This window comes from Podarcis cretensis (assembly GCF_951804945.1).
Source record: "Podarcis cretensis genome assembly, chromosome: 9".
Lineage (NCBI taxonomy): Eukaryota > Metazoa > Chordata > Lepidosauria > Squamata > Lacertidae > Podarcis > Podarcis cretensis.
The window spans coordinates 10,635,205-10,649,687 of record NC_137178.1 but is presented as its reverse complement, the minus strand read 5'-3'; the positions used below and the strand labels follow the sequence as shown (position 1 = coordinate 10,649,687).

Genomic DNA, 14,483 nt, shown 5'->3' with positions numbered 1-14,483 from the left:
AAACTCAGGGGTGCCACCCCTGCACAAATCACTCGCCACTCCCAACCCCAAAGCAACCCCCCATCCCTTGTCACACCCTGCCAAACCCCACGCACTACTGGCCCATTAGACCAGGGGTGGGGAACACGTTTTGTCTCCCACCCCATAGGCCAAGCTTGACAGCCGGGCGGGGCAACCCACAGGTCTACCAACTGACATAACTTCAATGTCGCTTGATTGGCAGGTGAGTTGCCCAAATCCCAACATTGCTTTGAAAGCACGGGGAGGGTTGCAAACCCTGCCCTGATCCGGTTGACCTTTTGCCATCCTCCTCCATCTTTTGCTTTGCCCCCCATACATGGCAGAGGTGCAAAGGAGTGCCAACCCCAACTCCCCCACCAAATCTCCCAGTGCCCATTGGAAGTCACCAAGCCTCTCGCCCCCTCCCCATAGAGCTTCTCCCATGAGTGTCATGGGCCAGGAGTCAGCTTCACCTGTTGAGCAGCAGCCTGAAGGAGCAGAAGGTGATGTGATTCTACCCCCTGCTGATCAGCCTTCTTGCTCCTGAGGAGAACTGGCTAGCTCCAGCTTTCTTAAGCAGGTTTCCAGCCTCAGTCAGTTGCTGGAAACAACGTCTGTGGTTCCTTGTTGCTTCTTGGTTCTCGTGACCTTGGACCCTCAGCTTTCTTGACCCCCGGATCGTCTGACTACGTGAACTGAGATAGCTGATAAAACTTTATTCGCGTTTGGCATTTTTGTTAGGGATTGTAGGGTAAGACCTGCCAAGGAAAATAAAGCATTTATTTATGTATTCGGCAACGGCGGCAAGAGTCATAATAGCACAAGGATGGAAGAATGAGGAAACCCCGACAAAAGAACAGTGGCAAGAGAAATTGATGGATTAAGCAGAACTGGCGAAATTGACATATAAACTGCGAGACAAGGACAACTGTGACTTTAAAGAAGAATGCGAACTTTTTACAAACTACTTAAAAAAAACACACAAAATGAATTGGACTCCTTGGCAGGTTTTGAATAAACATACACAAATTTATTGACTGTTAATATAATAGATAAACAATTTAAGGATTTTCATAATTTTACAATAAGCAGAGAACAACATATGTTAAAAAATCAGAGAGAGGAAGTCTTGGGGGGGAGGGTTATTTGGGGGGGAATTGGGGGGAAAATGATGAAGATGATATGTTATGATAATTTGTTATATTATTAATAAAAAATATTTTTTAAAAAACCTTTATTCACATTATCCAGTGCCCATAGCAACAGTAAAACATTACAGTATACACAGAAAAGGAAATTTGATATAAGAGCACAATTTAAAGTCCTGAATCAGCAGTCAGTTAGTGGCCCTTATTCTGATTGCCCCTGCCATGAACCTAGCAATCTTTGCTGTTATCTGCTCATTTTGATCTGATAAAAGAAAGGACATTGTGGCAGTGGTTGAGCGCCCTGGGATGGTTAGTATGAGTGGAGTGATGATCTCGTTCCTCAGGTCTTTGTAGAGAGTGCAAGACACAAGGACGTGTGCCGCTGTTTCGGTGCTACCATCTCCACAGGGGCAAAGACGTTTCTCAGGCGGGATCTTTTGGAATCAACCCTCAAGTACCACAAATGAGAAAACATCCAGTCTTGCAAGTGGAAAAGCACGTCTGTATTTTGGGATAATAAGTTTGTGCAGATATGGGGCCAGAGAATCAAAATGGAGAGGTGGAAAATGAACATACCAAGGGCAGGATTTCCTTATAGTGGCCAGGTTGTTCTGACGCTCGATATCTTTTAAAAGGTAAATGTAAAGGGACCCCTGACCATTACGTCCAGTCGTGGCCGACTCTGGGATTGGGGCACTCATCTCGCTTTATTGGCCGAGGAAGCCGGCGTAAAGCTTCTGGGTCATGTGGCCAGCATGACTAAGCCGCTTCTGGCAAACCAGAGCAGCGCACGAAAACGCCGTTTACCTTCCCGCCAGAGTGGTACCTATTTATCTACTTGCACTTTGACGTGCTTTAGAACTGCTAGCTTGGCAGGAGCAGGAACCGAGCAACAGGAGCTCACGCCATCGCGGGGATTCGAACCGCCGACCTTCTCATCGGCAAGTCCTAGGCTCTGTGGTTTAACCCACAGCACCACCCGCGTCCCTCAATATCTTTTAGACGTTGACCAATTAGACTGTTTGCTTTAGTAGGGCCCATAGTGAGTAGGTGTTGTGGGGATAGGCCACGAGAGTGAAGTTTTTGATAGACGGTTTTATACATGAGGGACGCAGGTGGCGCTGTGGGTTAAAGCCTCAGTGCCTAGGGCTTGCCGATCGAAAGGTCGGCGGTTCGAATCCCTGCGGCGGGGTGCGCTCCCGCTGCTCGGTCCCAGCGCCTGCCAACCTAGCAGTTCGAAAGCACCTCCGGGTGCAAGTAGATAAATAGGGACCGCTTACCAGCGGGAAGGTAAACGGCGTTTCTGTGTGCGGCTCTGGCTCTGGCTCTGGCTCTGGCCAGAGCAGCGATGTCACGCTGGCCACGTGACCCGGAAGTGTCTCCGGACAGCGCTGGCCCCTGGCCTCTTAAGTGAGATGGGCGCACAACCCCAGAGTCTGTCAAGACTGGCCCGTACGGGCAGGGGTACCTTTACCTTTACTTTATACATGAACTGAGAAACTCCTGACCTTAGGACTGGACTGGACATTCCAGGCAAGTACCTCCCCTGAGACTTGGCTGGTTGGCTGGCTTCTCCCTCCACTGAGCTCAGCCGTGGTTGGCAGCACCGGACTATGACCACGAGGGTCACAGAGGAGAGGACTATTGATGGCTAGCAGCTATGATGGCCATGCTCTGCCTCTACAGTCGAAGGCAGCAATGCTTCTGAAAGCTAGTTGCTATAAGCCATACTAGGGGAGATCGCTCTTGTTCTTGAATCTTGCTTGTGGGTTTTTTTAACACTAGCAGTAACATCTAGACCAAGGGAGCGTCTCAGCCCTGTTCTTCAGTTTGTTTAAAATCTAAAACAGTTTATTGTGTATTCCTTTCTTTGAATTTGTGCCATTTAGGTTTTTTAAACCTTTTGGTAAAGGCAACACTAGAATTTTTACAGCTGAGTCCTCAACTCTTTATTACTGTGCTTTGCTTACTTTAAGTCGGGCTGTGTCTAAAACTTGCCATTTAGTTTTTCAAAACGTTTTTTGTAAATTCAGGATTAGAAACTGTATCTTTGAGTACTCAATCCTTTATTACTGTGCTTTGCTTCACCTAGGCTGAGCTAGGATTATAATACTTCAGATTTTTTTGGAGTTCTACCCCCTTTTTTGAATTTTGGTCATTTAAGGTTTATGATTTTTCTATTTCCTTCTGAGGAAACTGAATAGTTCAGTGAAACGAGGTTTGCAGCCAGCAACCCGTTAAGGCTTAGTTAAATTTTAGGTTTTTCTAATTTTTTCCTTAAACTTTTTGATTCTTATTATTTAGTTTATTTCCATAAGATAATATTTCTAGTCGATTACTTATCGTTTCAGGGATTTTCACAGTATTTCATTTGTTTTGTGCCATTTCTCGGTTCCGTGACTGTCTTTTTTCTACTATGGCATCTGGGAGGCCACGGTGAGAACACGATGCTGGACTAGATGAGCCACTGGCCTGATCCAACAAGCTCTTCTTCTTATATTCTTTTGAGGAGGAGGAGGAGGATGAAGGCACGAACAGGTGTGTCCAGGCACACCACACAAGAACAGTCGCGACAGGTTGTGGCTGCTCTGTCCTGCTCTCCCACAACCCACCACTTGTCCTCTGCCAACTTGTCCAACTTACAGGATGGTAAGTTGTTTTTATACGCAATGACGGCAGCAAGAATATTATTGGCACAAAAAAAATGGAAGCAAGAACAATTACCGACGAAAGAGGAATGGCGGATGAAATTGATGGACTATGCAGAACTGGATAAATTAACAGGAAGGATGCGAAACCTGCTGGACCAGAGATTCTTAGAAGACTGGAGTAAATTTACGAACTATTTGAAAAGTAATTGTAATGAACAGATTATGCTAGTAGGGCTGCAAGAAGTTTTGTAAGGATGATTATTTGAAATATTGCAAGAAAGACTATGAGGAGGATTATTAGTTAATGATAATTAAGAGTAATAGAGAATTTAAGAAGTATCACCACCTTCTAGTGCTGCTGTGATAGCCTGGCAGCTCTCAGAAGGCTATCCCTTAAGCAAACTAAAGCCCGGGGGCCCGATCTGGCCCAATCACCTTCTAAATCCGGCCCACGGACGGTCTGGGAACCAGTGTGTTTTTACATGAGTAGAATGTGTGCTTTTATTTAAAATGCATCTCTGGGTTATTTGTGGGGCATAGGAATTTGTTCATTCCCCCCCAAAAAAATATAGTCCGGCCTCCCACAAGGTCTGAGGGACAGTGAACCGGCCCCCTGCTGAAAATGTTTGCTGATCCCTGCCTTAAGCTTGTAGTTCTCTGCGACACTTCTTAGCAGCCCAGCAGCCTCCTGCATGGTGGCAGTCTTAGGGAAATACATAACAGGAGATTTTCGGGGGGAAAAAAGAGACATTTCACTGCCGCGTAGGCTATAAGAAAATAGTATTAAAACATAACATGCAAGTCTAATGGTTTCCTGCCTCTTTCTGATTCCAGGCCTGCAGTGCATTCTGACAACAAATCATTTAAACATTTAAAAGATGCGTATTTTTCAGGATGGAAAACAAATCAGCAGGAAGATGGTTTGGCTTATTTCCTCCTCCTACCTCCCCCATCTCTGTCCCGTGTAATGATCTTTAAATCTACTCTGTAACAATTAATGCTTCATCAATAAACAACAGACAGGTAATTTATTGATCGTGGCTGTCCTATTTTTGTATATCAGCTCATATACCCTAAAAAGACAGGCCATATATTTTCTCGCTGTTATCTCTTAGCCCTGCCTAGGACTACCATTGCATTCAGCCATTTGGCTCCATTTCTGCTACTAGAAAGACAATTTACATCTGTTTGGGGGTATTTTAATGGTTGTAGAGGACACAGCAGCCTTCCACTTCTGTTATGTACTGAGTTTAGTAGGATCCAGAATGCAGCAGTCTGATTGGTCCTAGAACAATAGGATTCAGAATGCAGCAGTCTGATTGGTCCACAGGAGTCACCCAATCCAACTCCAGGTGGAAGTGAATCCGCAACCTGATTGGCCTACAGGAGAATCCCGGAATTAGCCAATCACGTGGGGCCCATTGGGTAAATAATGTATATAAAGCAGACATTTCGGGGGAACTGGCATTCCTCACCACTATGAGCTGAATAAAGAGCATGAAATCCACACTCGACTCTGAGTACAGTTGTGCCCCGCAAGACAAATGCCTCGCAAGACGAAAAACCCGCTAGACGAAAGGGTTTTCCATTTTGGAGGCACTTTGCAAAACAAATTTCCCTATGGGCTTGCTTCGCAAGACAAAATGTCTTGCGAGTTTTTCCGACTTTCCCCCCCTTTCCCCCCCTTTTTCTAAGTCGCTAAGCCGCTTATCAGCTAAGCTGATAAGCCGCTAAAAGCCGCTAAGCCGCTAATAGCGCTAATCCGCTAATCCGTCAATGGGCTTGCTTCGCAAGACGAGAAAACCGCTAGACGAAGAGAATCGCGGAACGGATTAATTTCATCTTGCGAGGCAGCACTGTATATTTCAACTTCCTTGCCTGAAAGTTTACGATCTGCAACAATAACAGATACTGATACATAAGTTCAAGAGACGGGGTGAGGCAACACAGACACCCTTTGAACAGGAGATATGACAAGGCCACAGCAATTTGGGGAAATTTTGTATGGTTTCTGTTGTGTATTGAGTCAAAGGATTTTATATCTGTATTATTATTGTCTGTATTTGCATCAGGGTAAAGTAACTGCCTTTTGGTTCCAGAGGGTACAGCTACTATTGGTTCATTTAAGCTGCTGTATTTGGATCCTCTGTCTTATTGGTTTCCTCCAAAAGGCAGGACTGTGATTGCCTGATATTGTTCCCTCCAAAATTGTATCCTTTCTAGCTAGTTCCCTGTCCCTATAAATGTAGCTCTTCCCTCCATCAGGCCCCAGTCTTGTTGCTTTAATAAAGAAGTGTTACTAGAGAACTGTCTCCAGCATATTATGTCAAGAGAGCTGAAATCACAAACCCCACGTCACAACAGTTTCCAGAAAAGAGCTTGCTCAGTTTCTTTTTTCCTTCACAACGGGGAAGAATGGCTTTGATACGCAAAGAGGCGGTGGAATGTTTCTCCCAGGTCTTGACAATGCTTTCCTACAAGCTTATATTGCTCTGTTCTTGTATCACTTCCTTCACGAGTGGGAAAGCATCGAATTTCGGGTGGGGTCTGAGTGGGAAAATGTCAGAAAGCAAAAAGCCCTTGCCTCTGCTTCCTCCAACATTCTCATCTCCCAAAAGTCTGCCTTTTGGTTTGTTTCAAGAACCAGAGGAATAATCACAGGACTGCCTAATAGGGTTCCTTCCTCAACAGCAAACCATCCTGGACCCTACAATCGGCTGGTGAGATCTTTTTGGTGGTGCCCCACTTGTGTTGACAGATCTGCAAATACCTGTTCTATAAACAACACAAGAAAAGCCTGTTGAATCAGGCCAGAGGCCCACCTTATTTTTAATTTTGTGTTGAATAAGCTGCTTTTAACATTGTGTAACAGGGTTTTTGAATATTTTGAATATTACCATTGTATTGTAATAGTTTCAACCAACCCTGGGACCCTGTGGTGCAGGGTCACCATTTATAATATTCAAATATTGCATTTTCTAATATCTTAAGGTCTGTCACATGGAAGATGGAATAAGCTTGTTTTCTCCTGCTCTGGGGGGGTCAGACCCGAACCAATGGCTTCAAGTTACTAGAAAGGAGATTCGGACTTGGCATCAGGAAGAGCTTTCTGACAGTAAGAGCTGTTAGAAAGGTGTCCCTTGTGGACTTTCCATCCTTGGAGGTTTTTAAGCAGAGGTTGGATGGCCATTAGCTGAGATTCCTGCATTTCAGGGGGTAGGACTAGATGACCCTCGGGGTCCCTTCCAACTCTACCATGTAGTGATTCTATGACATAACAACAGTCCAGTACCAGGGCTGGATTTAGGTTTGCTGAGACTCTAAGCTACTGAAGATAATGGGGCCCTTTATATGTCCAGCTGTCCTTTGTCAACAACAAATTGTCACTGTTTTTTTGTGTTGAATATATGCCATATGGTAATTTATCTAAATAATAGGTATCTAAAATGGGACGCGGGTGGTGCTGTGGGTTAAACCACAGAGCCTAGGACTTGCCAATCAGAAGGTCGGCAGTTCGAATCCCCGCGACGGGGTGAGCTCCCGTTGCTCGGTCCCTGCTCCTGCCAACCTAGCAGTTCGAAAGCATGTCAAAGTGCAAGTAGATAAATAGGTACCGCTCCAGCGGGAAAGTAAATGGCGTTTCTGTGCGCTGCTCTGGTTCGCCAGAAGTGGCTTAGTCATGCTGGCCACATGACCCGGAAGCTGTACGCCAGCTCCCTCGGCCAATAAAGCGAGATGAGCGCCGCAACCCCAGAGTCGGCCAGTACTGGACCTAATGGTCAGGGGTCCCTTTACCTTTAATAGGTATCTAAAGCCATTTGCACATAACAAATAGGAGCCAACACAACACAAAACACAGTTGCTGTATGTAGGTTTTATTTTATTTGTTTTTTATCTCATATTTTGGAAATGTACATCGTTGTTTTTTCCCTTTAAATTTTTTTGGGGGGCCCAAAAGAGTGGGGCCCTAAGCTATAGCTTGTTTAACTTATATGTAAATCCGGCACCAGCCAGTACCCTGTTCTCTCAGTGGCCAACCAGGTGTTTCTGCGGGAAGCCTGCATGCAGGACTTGAGTACTGTATTTTAATATTTTGTTGGAAGCCGCCCAGAGTGGCTGGGGAAGCCCAGCCAGATGGGTGGGGTATAAATGTTGTTGTTGTTGTTTAGTCGTGTCTCTTCGTGACCCCATGGACCAGAGCACGCCAGGCACTCCTGTCTTCCACTGCCCCCCGCAGTTTGGTCAAACTCATGCTGGTAGCTTCGAGAACACTGTCCAACCATCTCGTCCTCTGTCATCCCCTTCTCCTTGTTCCCTCCATCTTTCCCAACATCAGGGTCTTTTCCAGGGAGTCTTCTCTTCTCATGAGGTGGCCAAAGTCTTGGAGCCTCAGCTTCAGGATCTGTCCTTCCAGTGAGCACTCAGGGCTGATTTCCTTCAGAATGGATAGGTTTCATCTTCTTGCAGTCCATGGGACTCTCAAGAAGAGAGTATAAATAATCTATTATTATTATTATTATTATTATGGACCATAAAGAAGAGCTTTGTTTCAAAAAAAAACGAAGATCATGGCTACTGGTCCCATCACCTCCTGGCAAATAGAAGGGGAAGAAATGGAGGCAGTGAGAGATTTTACTTTCTTGGGCTCCATGATCACTGCAGATGGTGACAGCAGCCACAAAATTAAAAGACGCCTGCTTCTTGGGAGAAGGGCAATGACAGGCCTAGACAGCATCTTGAGAAGTAGAGACATCACCTTGCCAACAAAGGACCGTATAGTTAAAGCTATGGTTTTCCCAGTAGTGATGTATGGAAGTGAGAGCTGGACCATAAAGAAGGCTGATCGCCGAAGAATTGATGCTTTTGAATTATGGTGCTGGAGGAGACTCTTGAGAGTCCCATGGACTGCAAGAAGATCAAACCTATCCATTCTGAAGGAAATCAGCCCTGAGTGCTCACTGGAAGGACAGATCCTGAAGCTGAGGCTCCAAGACTTTGGCCACCTCATGAGAAGAGAAGAATCCCTGGAGAAGACCCTGATGTTGGGAAAGATGGAGGGCACAAGGAGAAGGGGGCGACAGAGGACGAGATGGTTGGATAGTGTTTTCGAGGTTACCAGCATGAGTTTGACCAAACTGCAGGAGGCAGTGGAAGACAGGAGTGCCTGGCGTGCTCTGGTCCATGGGGTCACGAAGAGTCGGACACGACTAAACGACTAAACAACAACAACAAAGAAGAGCTGGACCATAAAGAAGGCTGATTGCCAAAGAATTGATGCTTTTGAGTTATGGTGTTGGAGGAGATTCTTGAGAGTCCCCCACAACAACCATTATTATTATTATTATTATTAAGCGCAACCAGCGTCACTCCCCACTTGGGAGATTGCCAGCAAGCGAGAAGAATCTGCAAAAATTGCAAATCAGGGCTCTGCAAAGAAACAAAAGACGAGCCGATTGTGTGGAGGGGAAAGTGCAGGCCATGGCCGGCAGCGCAGATAGCGGAAAACATTGCGTGACTAATCCGGCTAGTGTTTTCCTTGGACGGGGAAAGCAAGCCGCGAGGCCTGGCCGGCGGCGAATAGCCCAGCAGCACCAACAGCCAGGCCGCTTCGGGGCTTCCCTACCAGCTGAGCTCATCCCGGGCAGGCGCGCCTTGGGGAGCCGGGTGGCCTCGCTGGGTCGTGCGCCTTTTCGGGGAAACCGAAACCGCAGCGCCTCGCTCCGCCCCCAAACAGCCGCCGCCTCCGCCGCCCCTCAGGACCCGGCTTCTTTCCCTCCGCCTTCTCGGGCCGAGGGAGGCGCTTGGCCGGGTCGGCCCTGGGCTGGGAGCGCCCAGTGGGAAGGGCGCGGAGCTCGCTCGCTCGCCTTCTCCGCCCGGCGCATTTACGCAGCGCCCTCGGCCCGGCCTAGCCGCTCGCTCCTTCGCCCGCTCGCCCCTCTCGCCGCCATGAGGAAGCTCTGCCTGGGCACGGTGGGCGTGCTGTCCATGACCCTGCTCATCGCCAGCGTCGCCCTGCTGGTGGCCCGCGTCTTGCAGAAAGCCGTGGAGCTGCAAGTCCGACAGGTGAGGAGCGGGCATGGCCTCGGCGCGCAACTGCTCGCATTCACACGTTACGCTTAAAGGAGGGTTGGGGCCTCAGGGTTGCGCTCAGGTGGGGGGGGTGGGGGTGGGGGAGAGATCGTCTGAAGGCTTATCTGGGGATGGTTCTGTGTAAGCTTTGACCTGTTGCATTTTTAAAAACAAAAACAAAACGCGCCCTTTAAAACTCCCTCCCGTGTTTGTCTCTCTTTGCACTTCGTCACTCTCGGGACAGAACTTTTTCTCACCATCCCTTCCCATCAAACATACGGCACCGTCTCCAGGGGATTTAAAAAAAAATAAAATTATTTGCAGGCAATAATTATGGGAGAAGACAATACATGCGGGAACACATGACTTCCCGTTAAACGTGGATGCTGTTTGTATTTATCACTTGCAGAAATTAAGGTGTTCATGGAGGGCTAGTGAAAAGTCACTGTAAAATAGAAGGGCAGGGAATCAACACCTACCCAAGTTGTGCAGTTGCTTTGCTTTCTTTTTTTTTTAGTTTAATTTTTAAATTAAGTGAATATTCTAAATTGTCAAACATATATTTAAACAAACTTAAAATATCAATGACTTCCCTTCGTTTTGCACAACATAAATCCCTGCATATTTTATATAAACTAAACCATTCAGTATTCCATTATTACATCCATCAGAACCTATTTACACTGTTGAATTTATCGTAATGCTGCCCGTGCTTTCAAATAAACACAATTTTCCTCCATATATTCAATAAACATTTTCCATTCTTCTTTAAACATGTGTTCTTCCTGTTCTCTTATTTGATATGTTAGGTCCGCAAACTGCACACATTCCATCAGTTTAAGTTGCCAATCTTCTTTAGTTGGGACTTTGCTTGTTTTCCGTTTTGGGGCTAACAAAATATGAGCCGTGGTAGTGGCATACATAAATAACCTTTTCCAACACCTGGGAATTTCTGTCTGAGTTATTCCCAACAAAAAGGACCCTGGTGTGTTTTTTTGAAAAATACTTTTAAACATTTCCCCCCCAAGCTTCTTTAACTGCCCTCTCATGTATAAAACGATGGCACTAGGAAAGCAACACAACTTGGGAATGGATCTTTGCATTTGCATCACAAGCACTGTGTCTCCCTTTGTTGCGACAGCAACTCCTTCCCCTTATGCATGGCATAAATTAAATCAGTCAGCACTTGGAAGCCAATATTTCTGTGATGGAACCCCTGCTCCTCAAAGCTAACGCCACTTGGGTTGCACAACGTGTGCCTTCCTTGGTTTTTCGTCACTGTTGCCCAACACTTAATGACTGGCAGGTAATGGTGTGAACTCACGGCGCTGAAAAAGTTCTATGTTCAAAGCGGTGCCAGACGCTGTTGACGGATCTTGGCCAGGCATAGGCAAACTCCGGCCCTCCAGATGTTCGGGACTACATTTCCCATCATCCCTGACCACTGGTCCTGTTAGTTGGGGATGATGGGAATTGTAGTCCTAAACATCTGGAGGGCCGGAGTTTGCCTATGTCTGATCTTGGCCCTGGTGGTTAAGCTGTGATAGCTCCTTTTTATGACCTTGTGGTTGATTGACATACATGTGTGAATTGCCCCTGAGCGTTAGGGTACCTGGCTGTGAGCGAACGGCAGTTGGCACATCCTCGGAGGCAGTATGTTCACATAACATAGTTCCATTCTGTAGATCTGGCATAGTTTGGTGGTTACCAGTGTGAACTCTGAAGCGGGGGAGTCCTGAACAGCTTTCCTCACTGCCATCAACTGACTGCCATTATGAGAGAAGAATCACTGAATCGTAGAGGTGGAAGGGACCCCGAGGTGCAGGAATCATTCGCCCAACATGAGACTCGAACCCAGGATCCTGAGATTAAAAGTCACATGATTTGTTAACTGAGGTTTCATAGTTTATTATACAGAAACAGAGAGGTTTCTCATAGAGGTTTGCAGTCTTAAAAGCATGAGATGAACAGAGAACTGGGGAACGCTCAGCAGTGGTTTGGGAAGAGAGGTAATGTATACAGTAATTAATCTAGGAGTCAGGGAGGGGAATCGTAAATGCCAAATAGAATACTTAGAAGGAAACGCATGAAGTAATTTCACAGGCGGAAAAGGGGCCCCAGCCAGATATTTAGAGGGAGAGAGTTTGTTTAAGTAACAAGATTTATATACAGTGGTGCCCCGCAAGACGAATGCCTCGCAAGACGGAAAACCCGCTAGACGAAAGGGTTTTCCGTTTTGGAGGTGCTTCGCAAAACGAATTTCCTATGGGCTTGCTTCGCAAGATGAAAATGTCTTGCGAGTTCCTGCGGGGTTTTTTCCTCCCCCACCCTTTTTCTAAGCCGCTAAGCCGCTTATCAGCTGATCCGCTAAGCCCCTAAGCCGCTAATAGCGCTAATCCGCTAAGCCGCTAATGGGCTTGCTTCGCAAGACGAAAAAACAGCAAGACGAAGAGACTCGCGGAACGGATTCTTTTTGTCTTGCGAGGCACCACTGTACTGCTTAATCAAAATAGCCTCTAAGCAGTTCATGTAAAACAATATGAAGTTCTACTTGGTCCTACTTATGGGTTTCCCAGTCTGAGAACAGGATGAGGAATAGGTGCCCACTGGCCTGATCCAGCAGGTCTCTTATGTTCTTGCACATCTCTCTCCTGTTGAGAGATACTCCTGGATGACAGGTACTTTCTGTCGGCCTTCTTTTATTTAGCATCAGAACAACTCCAGAGTTGTTGTAAAAGTCTGCAATCTAATACCTGAGCGATACTTTGAACTTTTAGGGCAAGAGCTAGACAAGTACCGGTATTAAACTTGTGTCAGTGTATGTTGCTAAGCTCTTATACAAAATACCATGGACTCTCGGGTTGCAAACGTGATCCGTGCGGGATGCATGTTCGCAACCCGCAGTGTCCACAGCAGCGCGTCTGTGCATATGCGGGTTGCAATTCGGCGCTTATGCGCAAACAATGCGCAAAGCGCAATTTAGCGCTTCTGCGCATGAGTGACTGCCAAAACCCGGAAGTAACCCGTTCCAGTACTTCCAGGTTTCGGTGGTCCGTAACCTGAAAAAACACAACCTGAAGCATCTGTAACCCAAGGTATGACTGTACATGTGTACAGTATATGTATCTGTCGGTGAAGGTCAGGGGTTGAGAACCCCTGGGTGTCCTCTGTCTGGCCCCTGGGACTTAAACTTTTGATAATGCTGCTTGCTTGATAAAGCTACAGGGAACCAGGCAGAGGGCCTTCTCGGTAGTGGCGCCCACCCTGTGGAACGCCCTTCCAGCAGATGTCAAAGCGATAAACAACTACCTGACATTCAGAAGACATCTTAAGGCAGCCCTGTTTAGGGAAGTTTTTAACATGTGATATTTTACTGTATTTTTGGTTTTTATGGAAGCCGCCCAGAGTGGCTGGGGAGGCCCAGCCAGATGGGCGGGGTATAAATAATAAATTATTATTATTATTATTATTATTATTATTATTATTGCTTGCTTACTGAATGAATGGATGGATGGATGGATGAAGAGGTTCCTGTGTGTACATGTAAGAGCTCTAGACTTTTGCACGGATGTAATGTGGGCTGCTATGCAAATGGAAGAGCAGAACCCTTTGCCCCCTCCTCTTTTACCTGTGACCCTTCTTGCAGGCCCTGTACGGTTCCTCGTGAGGAAATGCAGGCCATGGGCTGGAAAGGCCTCTCTCTCCCCCACCCCCAGTGTACGAAGCAGCAGTATGAGCAAGCACCTAAACTTGAAACAAGGGGTGTGGTATGAGTGGGTGAGAGTTGAGAGCCTTGGATGAGAAAGCAAAAATTAAGAGTCCCGTGCTCCGCCAACTGAGCTATGCATTATTCTATGTGTCTGTGATGTTCTATTCTGTTCTACCATGTTACCGTTGTTCATTGTTTGCAAGCCACTTTGGGATTCATTAGAATTGAAAGCAGCGTAGAAATGTAATAAATCAAATCTTTTGTCCCAGGGTATGATCCAAAGGAACATGAGGCCACTGACTTACAGAAGCTAAGCAGGTCTGAGTCTGGTCAGTGTTTGGATGGGAGACCTTCTGAAACAGCAAACACCGCCTCAGGTTCCATAATAAATAATAATAATAATATTTTTTTATTTATTTATACCCCGCCCTTCCCAGTTCAGAAAACCAGGCTCAGGGCAGCTAATTTAAAACATTTAATTGATACAACAAAAAACAGCATAAAATACAGTCTAAAATGTGAATAACAATAAGTTCAGAATTCAAAAATCAATTTAGGAGGAAAATCCATCCAATAAACATTAGATGATCACCAGGGCTAGCTGGCTAAATTAGTCCTATTTGGGCCAGTGAGGAGACCAGGGGAGAATTAGCTGTGGGATCCCAGAGCGGGTAATCTTTATAAAAAGGGGAGGGGGAGGGATGGAAGGAAGGGGAATAAAAGATCAGGCTAAGTTCAAGTTGAAAGCCAGGTGGAATAGCTCTGTCTTACAGGCCCTGTGGAAGGAGGTTAAATCCTGCAGGGCCCTGGTCTCATGGGACAGAGCATCCCACCAGGTCGGAGCCATCACTGAGAAGGCCCTGGCCCTGGTGGAAGATAATTTGGCTTACTTAGGGCCCGGGACCT

General features: G+C 46.4%; 1 protein-coding gene and 1 long non-coding RNA gene across 3 annotated transcripts in view; both read left to right on the top strand.

Annotated features, from left to right (window-relative positions):
- The window catches only part of LOC307224451, a 48,269-nt gene extending 43,439 nt beyond the window's left edge, over nt 1–4,830 (top strand). Inside the window, exon 3 of the long non-coding RNA XR_013842535.1 lies at nt 4,634–4,830. This is a non-coding gene — a long non-coding RNA (uncharacterized lncRNA). The remainder of the gene's footprint in view (nt 1–4,633) is intronic.
- Nucleotides 4,831–9,610: 4,780 nt separating this feature from the next.
- SCARB2 (scavenger receptor class B member 2) overlaps nt 9,611–14,483 on the top strand; it is a 39,497-nt gene continuing 34,624 nt past the window's right edge. Inside the window, exon 1 of one of the 2 annotated variants that reach the window (XM_079990964.1) lies at nt 9,611–9,862. In XM_079990964.1, the coding sequence (XP_079847090.1) occupies nt 9,746–9,862 (117 nt within the window). In that variant the 5' untranslated portion in view covers nt 9,611–9,745. The remainder of the gene's footprint in view (nt 9,863–14,483) is intronic. The other variant, XM_079990965.1, reaches the window with a different exon arrangement.